Source organism: Cystoisospora suis (genome assembly GCF_002600585.1).
Source record: "Cystoisospora suis strain Wien I chromosome Unknown contig_741, whole genome shotgun sequence".
NCBI lineage: Eukaryota > Apicomplexa > Conoidasida > Eucoccidiorida > Sarcocystidae > Cystoisospora > Cystoisospora suis.
In genome coordinates, this window is record NW_027153542.1 from 26570 (window position 1) to 35579 (window position 9010).

A 9010-nucleotide genomic window follows, 5' to 3' on the forward strand; every position below is an offset into this window, starting at 1 on the left:
CGACGACCTCCCCCCCCCCCAAAAGGTCGGTGTGGAGAAAGGCCTCCTCGTCCTCCTCTCTCTTGTCCACGTCTACTATGAGGAAGAGGAGGAGAGAAAGACGGAGAACGACCACTACCCCCACCCCCACCAGGGCTAAGGCTTCGACTGAAATCGCCTCCCTTACCATCCCTTCGAGGTCTTCTTCTAATGTCGTCACGGCCTCTACCTGGAGGGGATCTATTGCTATTAAGCCTCCGAAATCCTCCTGTCTCACGTGACGAACCAGGCCGAGTAGGAGACGGCGATCTCGAAGACGATGAGAAACGTCGCGAGGCCCTCAAATGCTGGCTTGGGGCAGGTCCATTTGGTTGCTTGTCTTGACCGGAAGTTAGAGGACGACGAGGAGAACGCGAGGATGAACTTCTTCTCCTGCCTGCTCTGCCATCAGAAGGGGTGGGTGGGTGTCCTGCGCTCCCTCTCGGCACACCAGGAGATGGAGACCCGCGGAAGCCTCCTCCTCTTACTGACCTTGGCTTCTCTTCTTCTCTTGACTGCCCGAGAGCATCACCTTCAAGAGGACCACGAGGACTGATATCGTCTAAGCTACGCGACAAAGACCGATGGCTAGATCGCTTCTCCTTCCCCCCCCCATAACCCGAGTTCCCTCCTCCTACTATATCTGCCTTGTCTATAGATATACAGCCATTCGCAGGACCCCTCCCACCTCCCTTCACAACAGAATTGGTGTCTTCGCCACCAGGAGGAGATTTCTTCGTTGCACCCCCACTGCTATTATGGCTCGTATCTTCAGAATGCTCTCCTCTTCCCGGGTAGCGACCATTTTCATGAGGAGTCGTCTTCTGATCGCCATCTCGACGTGTTCCCTCTTGTTTCTCATCTCCGTTGTCATCTTCAGGCGTTCGGCTTATACTCCGATACTTCCCTGTTGAAGCGTCTGGACCTCCTCCACTCCGAGAAGCGGAACCAAGAGGTGACGGGAGAGGGTTCTGCGCATCACCACCCTGGCCTCTACTGTTACCACTGCCTCTCCGTCTCTCGTCATCTCTCTCTTCATCTCGACTTTTTCTTTCTCCTCTTATCCCCCCACCCCTCTCAGGGCTTGTTTTGGTTCTCGATCGTCCTGGAGACATTGGCCGTCTTGAAGGAGACCCTCCTCGAGATTTTCTCCCTCTGCCTTCATCTCGATCGATGCTCCCTTTCTTTGAAGATCGACCTCCTCGGTCCAGGCTGTCTCGTCGTCGTGAAGGTCCTCTCCCACCTACCCGAGAAGATCCAGGGCTGTCATTTCTTCTTCTTTTGCTTCCTCCACGACGAGGAGAAGAGGGACTTCGTCCTCCTCTTCTCTTTCCCCTACGATCTAAGCTGCTGCTCCTACTCCCCTCGTCTCGACCTCCTCGAGAGGGACGTCGACCTGAAGAGCAAAAAGAGCCACAAGTTAAAAGGAACCTACCATAGCCTCTCCCAAGTAAGCGAAGACGACAAACCTCCGCATATGTCAAACGCACCATCGGATACACACACATTTCGCTGGCTTACCGGGGACGCGATGTGTTGGAGAAAGACAGAGAGATTCGCCACGGGTCTTCTTCCCCTCCCTACTTACCTATACGCACTCCTACATACACGTATGTATGTATGTATAGCAGATAGATACGCTTAGTTATATCTGTAAGACGTACTTGGAGTGTCCTCGTATTCTTTCAGATTCTCGGTGGTGGTTGTGAAAGTCTCTTTCTTTAACTGCGACACTTCTCCGGCGATCTCCGTCAGCTGACACATGACGTATGCACATGTGTTGACCGTACAATACATATCTGGATCAGATGTACGCAAATTTCGTTTCTTCCGCACTTCACCACAGATAGTACATACATCTATGTATATACATCCTCCTATGCATGCATGCTCATTCTCCCAGCTCTGCTAGTCGTCATTTTGTCGACGTACGCTTGAGAAGCAACCATCGAAAGAACTGCATTACCTTGTATAAGAACAACGCGTCTCAATCCTAGAGGAGACAGCGAGAAACATACATGTACCACGTATCTACCTATCTATCTACCTCTATATCTACATCTCTATCTTCTCTATCTACACCACCCATGCATACCTCCCCACCTAGTGTATCTATCGATATCACTCCATCTGTCTATACCTATCTTTACCTCGTCTAAATATCCCCTATCCCCTCACGTCCGAGAGCTCAACAATGAGAGCTGATCCCCCCCCGTGACAAATCTGTCCCTAACCTGATACAGAATTCTCTCTCTGTTGAATGTCTATGCCTGCCTAGGTGATCACATCCAGTAAAAAGAAGAAATCTCGAGGAGTCGCAACTCCATCCCAAGAAGATGTAGGAGGGATCTCCAGAGGTTTCATGCCTCCTCAGCCGCTCCTCCTGTCCTTGTGTATTAGGTAACAGACATCAGACACTCGTCAAAAAAGATGTCTCTATGATATAAATCGCAACATAGTGAAATCGAGGGAAGGCTCATCTTACCTCTACTCCGACTATGACCTCTTCCTCCATCTCGGCTCCTATAAGAAGACTTGTCCTTTGAGGAAGACGAATAGCTTCCCTCCGAGCCCTTCCCTCCTGAGGGTTTCTTGACCCGGTACTTCTCTTCAATATCCATTTTCGCGTACTTCACATCCTTTAACTTCTCCTTCAGTTGTTCCTGTTGAGCTTCTGCTGGCTGTTGCTCCTTAAGTACAGCGAGAATAGGCGGAGAAGGGACGTCAAACAGGACCCCATCAGGATCGCGGAAGTCCACAACAGACTGAGACTCCTTGATACTAAAGAAGAAAGAAACAGCGGCCGACAGACACACACCGCCATCAACATGTTGAAGATCGAGCGAAGGCTGCAAAGTATGAAAAACCAGTCTCTACCTGTCTCTTCTCTACACTATTCCACATACACAATTAGATCTATACATTCCTCACGAGATGACCGAAAGTCAGTCAGATGAAACAGGCAGGCAGTGAGTGACCCTCATTTGAGCTTTGTGCTCCCCGGTGGTTTCCTCACAGATAAACACCCCACACCAACACACTTGGAAGTGTATCGTCTCGACTGAAAGGGTTGATTGCCCCGAAAAGGACTCAACAAGAAAGACAGGCAATTCTTCTCTAACTAAAGAACGACACAAATAGGCAGGCCCAACTGTCTCCCTCAGTCCCCTCTTCTTTCATAAGAAGCAACCCAAACAAAAAGAAAGACCCCAACCACAGAGAAAGATAGGCCAGTTTCTTACGTTAGAACAAACTCATCTCCAATGGGTTTTTCATTCATTCCCAAAACAAATTTCGCTTCTTCCGCTGTTTCATATTCGACGATGGCATACCTGAGTGTATATACACCCCACACAGACAAATACAGAAGAATCGGGACTTCTCTCTTATCAAAACAAGATCACAAGTCTAGCAAGAAACATGCTTACACTGACCTACCACTACTACCTATGCAAGACAGACAGCGAGGCTCCGGTGTTTACAAATTCTTGTATATCTATATATATGAACTCAACGGAATATCTGTCTATGTATCTACCTCTGTCTATCTATGTATGACACGCGAATAAGAAATATCCATCTATCTCCATCGAACTATCTCTACATGTATCACACACGAAAATGAGACTGGGCGCGTAGTCCGAGTAGACATTCCCGCACAGCGTGTACAGCACCGCAATCGCCCATCTATCTCTTTCTCTCTTTGAAGGTGAAGTGAGGATGGAGCAAACGCCCCATCGTGCAAATCTGAGCGAAATGAGAGAAGAAGAAAGATCTATATCTTTAGCTTCGTCACGAGAAGATGAAGGCCCTTGCCGGAGCGTGAACTACTCCAAGACGTTAAGCGAGATGAAGAGAATCACTAAGGAGAGAAAGAATGGAGACACACAACGGTGCCCCAACGGCTATTTTCTTTCTCTCTCGTCTTGTTTACTTGGTTTTCTTTTCAGCATGTTGACCTAATCGAAGAGCTGAGATCTTGCCGAAGTCTTTCAGAAGAAGACGGAGCTCTTCCTTCTCGTACTGAGAAACAAAAGCCACACAACGGCCAGCGAAAGCAAACGGTGAAAGGAGATACTCAGGAGCGGACCCACCATCGATTCTTTTACGTGACGGCCGGTGTGTAAGGAATGCGAGGAACGAATAGCTAGGATGATGATGCTGATGACTTGCCGGAAGACTAACTGAAAGAAATTTCCAGGAAGCCTCGAAAAACACGAAGGCCTCCATGGCACATCGCTTTCATAGCCTCACACACATCTATCTTTAGGTGTCTGAGAAGACATGAACTTCTACGACACAAATCTGTCATCCTCTGACCTTCGCCTCCATATGTATCTATCTACCTATGTAAACATATAGGCCAGTCGATATAGACCGCCAGCACATACAGCATGAACAGTAGGAGAGAAACTTTCTTTGCAGATTCATGACCTCCGTTTTCCACCTGCCACGATCATACAGATACGTACACGGCAATGCAAGAGAAAAAGCAGGCAAAAGCAGTTTAGCGAGACGTGACTGTACCTCATCAGGAAAGCTCTCAATGAACAGAGTCCTGGCTAACTGTTGTCGTTCTGTTTCTTTATGCGGACATCCATTAACAAGCGATGCTGCTGCTGGGAGAATTCCGCCTTCTCCTGCCCCTATTGCGACGCCAATGCCGAGCTCGGACTTCTTCTTTTCTGCTAAGATCTTTGCTTGAAGGGCAGCAGCTTGAACGGCCTGTATCCATATCACACAGACACAGGCATCTCGAATAGAAAAAAAGCATGAATGGATCTCGCTACCTGTTTCACCTGAGGAGGAGCCGACAAGACTGCAGAGTTTAGAAGGAAGGAGCAAATATAGAGAGGGGGGGTATAGAACTCTCACAAAAAGAAACAGAGGTGGCATCAGACTGAAACCTCGTGAACCCTGCCTGGTACTTGAAGAAAAAAAGGGGAGATGCACAGGGCCTCCAGCAAGAAATGCCGACGATGAGAGATCAGGACATTGCGAAGGCCACTAGGAATCGGGGAAAAGAGAAGTCGGGAGAGACACAAACACGAAGACTCTTGAGAAGAAACCACCTACTTGGGACAGTCACAACGGCTTCTCCACAAAGGTATATTGGTTCGAAGACAGAAGACAATGACACCCTGGGTGTCACCTCATACACTATCTACCCCTGATAGACTTCAACATTTCCCGCCAACTGACCGCCTCCTCGAGGAGAAAGCGCCGTCTTTCTCCTCGGGGAATGATAGAGAACAATGAGGTCGAGGACCCGATAACGAGCTACTATGTTCGTGACTGCTTGTATGCGCTGGCTGGAGAATCGTGTACACATGAAACATAATGAAAGGAGAGGATGACTGTGTGCAGGGCTGCATGTAAACAGGCTTATGTGAAGAAAAGAAAGCTATTTGCTATGCTCTTGCCTTGTCACCATGGCGTCTCTTTTGCTCATACCTGAAGATTACTGATGTGATTTTGCATAGCAATCTCGACGACACTCATCTGGCTGTTCAACGACATCTGACCAAAAGCCGCAGCGCCCCCTACAAGTCCTCCCATAGCCGCGACAGCTCCAGGCAAAGCGGCCAACGCCCCCGCAAGACCTCCTGCTCCTCCCGCTGCTCCTAAGCCGGCAGCTGCTGCCCCACCGGTCTGCGCAGCTAGCTGAAGCTGTTGAAGTTGTTGTGCTTGGAGAAGTTCAAGTTGCTTCAAGCCGTCTGCCTGTGCTCCTCCTGGGACGCCAAGGCCTGCTGGAGTCGTCGCTGTGGCACCCGGAGAAGGAAGAATAGCACTGTTACTATTAGGCGTGCCAAGAAGATTAGGGGTGGCCGCCGTGGTGCTATTGGGACGGCCGTTGTTGAGGGCTGCCGCAGCGGCTTGCTGTTGTTGAAGAAAGAGATCTCCCCCAGGGGTTGTACGTACTCCGGCAGCTGCAGCAGCACCAGGCGGAGGCGGGGGAGGAGTAGGCGTTGAGGTAGTGTTCATAGAGATGACGACACCACCACCAGGAGGCTCCACGACCGTTATACTCATAGGGACATTCAAGAGAGGTGTATTATTGAGTTGGGACGCAGCTGTGATTCCTGCTGAATCTCTGAATTCGAGAAAACAATATCGTTGAGATGGATTATTTGCATAGGCCTTGAACCCTACTGCAAGAATCTCACCGCAGTGAGAGAAAATCTGACGAATATGCTGCTCTGTTACGAGAGGGGATAAGTTCTTGATATAGAGCACGTTTGCTGTACTGTAGTGTGATAACCGGGAAGAGGAAGAAGGCGCAAGTCCCCCGGGAGTAGTAGGGCCAGCACCTCCTAATGGAGGCGGAGGAACCGGCAACATGCCTGCTCCCCCTCCTGGCCTCGGAAGGAAGGGAGCCGCCGCCCCTACACCCAACATTGTGCAGAGGGAAAAGAGCTATGAGTGAAAGGAGAAAGACAGTCACGGAAAGCAAAGGAAAAGAGAAATAGAATCAGCCAGGAAGCACCTTCCACGAAAAAACTCAGAGGAAACTAGTGAAGTGGAGAAATTCCTTCGCAAGAGAGAAATAACAGAGATGGTAAAATGAACCGGAAAGAAAAAAGGACAATGCAACGTCGTACAAGGCACCTGAAGACGAAAAGGGCTTCCATGTAAAGCAAGATCCCGAATAGGATACGATGTCCAGCACACGGCACTAAACCTGTGAGCAAGTCCGCCAACTCTCCATTATTTTTGTGGTCGGATCCCGTGAGAATGCGCGGCTCCCCTAGCGTAGGGGGAATGTGGCGGTGGCTTATCAACGCTGGCGGGGTAGACAAACGAGTTCGAAGAAAGATGCACAGCAGGAAGGACCCTCTGTCGCGTTTTCACGGTACAAAAACTGAAGCAACACGTCTTGCAAGCCTTCACCTGCACAGGGCCGAAGAGCGGCAACGCCAGGTCTACGTGAGTAATGACATGAGAGCAATAAACTGGGAGAAAGAACACGATGTGCTATTGCTGGGTCGGAAGAAAACAAACACGGCGGGGATGCCTGCCGTAGTGCAACGGGGGAGAAGGAAGAGGCAAGTGCACTCTGCAGACGATCTGACAAGAAAGGGTTATGAAGGTCAACGCTGCTGACGAAAGAGATGCGAAAACAATAGACCGAAGACTGCAAGGAAAACAAGATGCGCTGAGAAACGGAGCTATGGCGTGTGCCCCCGTTTCTGACTACACGACGACCGCGGAACGAGGAAAAAAGTTGTCGCCGCGAGACGTAAAAAATGATGAAGAGAGAAATTCAGAAAGAACTGGCATGCTAGGGGGGCGTACTAGTACTCAAACGAGTCCCCTTTTCTCCAAGAGGATGGATTAGTTCTTTCTTGTAACCGCTGGCCGTAGAGGCACCCCTGCGTGCTGCACCGGTGGGGTGTACATACATCACAGCTCTAGTGCGACAGACTTTGTGCGGGAGGAAGCACTACAACAAAAAGAACATGTTTCTGGTCAGGAGATATAGGAACGATCGTGTTTGTTCATGTGGTCTCTGAGCTCATCCTAGCAGATCCTTTACGTCTTGCGATTCTCCTCCCCCAGCCGTTTTCCAAGGAAACCTGAGAAAAAGGGCCTCCCTGGAGCGCTGAACCTTCTTCAGTTTCGAACATAAGCCGGTCAAGGCGCCCTATTCACTACGGGAAGCACACCGGGTGCATGCCCCGACCAACCTTTCTGTCTCTCCTTAGACCACTGGCCAGTCTGAGGTTGCTGACATCCATTGCCGCGAGCTTTCTGAGCACTGCGTCATTGTTTGCTGGGCTCCTGCCTTTCGGCCTTACCTGATTGAATTGTCCCTGCGTTTTCTACTCCAGACACGTGGGAGACTGCCTTCTAGCTGTAGGCGTCAGCATCTTCAGGCGACGCTGTCAGCGTGAGTCCGTCCGCGGACGTGGCGGCATGTTCTCGGATGTATCTGGGGGTACTCCGTTGGATTTTTTTTCTCAATTGTTTCAACTTTCCGGACACCTTTTTCTAGTCTGGGCTTCTCCAGAATCAAAATTCCGCACTAAGGTGTCGACCTCCGCTTTCTCTTTTTTTCTCGCCTGCCGGCCTGAGCGAGGAGGGCGGCAGGCTGTGGCGGCTGGCCAGGCAGGTGGAGGCCGCCTCATTCACAGACACTCAGGCGCGAGTTCACCTGTGTTTTCTGCGGAGGCTTGTCAAAACTTTCTGTGTTTCGGCTTGCTGTTCTCATTAGTTGGGTTAGTGTGGTCGGACGGTCGGCTGTCGATTGTCGCGCGGTGCCTTGTAGATGTGGAAGCGAAGGTCCTGAGTGAACTGGTATGTCGGGTCCAAGAACGCATTCATTTGTTCTTCTTTTGGGGCTGTCCCAGTGGCTCGAGAATGTAGGACAATCTTTTCTTTCGCGAGGAGCTCCGGTTTTTCAGGATCACTCGCTCCGTTCTGCACTGGCCTTTTCTGTCTGTACAAAGGCAATCACTCTGTTACAATCCACTTGGGTCTAAGCGGTCGAGTACATTTGTTGTTTCCGCAGTGTGGTCTCGTCCTTTCCTATCTTTGTGTACGCGTGTATGACGGAGTGCTGAGTGCCTTCCGCTTTGGGAGATGTCTGTGATTTTTGCTCGTCTTTTGAGAGGAATTAGCGTGTTCACGGTGCCTGTCGGGAGGCGTATCTTCCTGTTACTTGATCGGTTTTTGCCTTTGCGTTCCAGGGAAGGATGCATCGGAAGAAGTTCACGACGGATTCCCGGTGAAAGGTTTATCCTTGGTATTTGTTGAGTTGTGTTTCTCAACCGTACATCGATTGTTCAGGTGAGTGAGTCTACACTTCGAGTCTCCGCAAAGTCATCGGCGCTTTTGAGATATAGAGACAGCTCTCACTGTTTTTTCTGTTCTAGTTTGTCCTCTCGTATTCCTTCTCCCGCGAATGGTCTCCGGGAGGACATCTCTTTCGCACCTGTCCTTTTAACGCTCTTGACGTCACTCCCCCCCCTCCCCGAAGGAGAAGAAAAGA

At 50.1% G+C, this 9010-nt stretch overlaps 2 protein-coding genes across 2 annotated transcripts in view; one reads left to right on the forward strand and one right to left on the reverse strand.

The window, feature by feature from the left end:
* CSUI_001835 (rna recognition motif-containing protein) overlaps positions 1–7555 on the reverse strand; it is an 11161-nt gene extending 3606 nt beyond the window's left edge. The window contains exons 1-6 of the mRNA XM_068062038.1: positions 5473–7555; positions 4546–4743; positions 3953–4041; positions 3261–3350; positions 2504–2799; positions 1–1414 (exon numbers count right to left, since the gene is read on the reverse strand). The exon at positions 1–1414 is cut by the window's left edge and continues 651 nt beyond it. Of these exons, the coding sequence (XP_067925988.1) occupies positions 1–1414; positions 2504–2799; positions 3261–3350; positions 3953–4041; positions 4546–4743; positions 5473–6417 (3032 nt within the window). The 5' untranslated portion in view covers positions 6418–7555. The remainder of the gene's footprint in view (positions 1415–2503; positions 2800–3260; positions 3351–3952; positions 4042–4545; positions 4744–5472) is intronic.
* Positions 7556–7588: 33 nt separating this feature from the next.
* The window catches only part of CSUI_001836 (uncharacterized protein), a 1893-nt gene continuing 471 nt past the window's right edge, over positions 7589–9010 (forward strand). The window contains exons 1-2 of the mRNA XM_068062039.1: positions 7589–8316; positions 8709–8808. Coding sequence (XP_067925989.1) covers positions 7936–8316; positions 8709–8750 — 423 coding nt within the window. The 5' untranslated portion in view covers positions 7589–7935 and the 3' untranslated portion in view covers positions 8751–8808. The remainder of the gene's footprint in view (positions 8317–8708; positions 8809–9010) is intronic.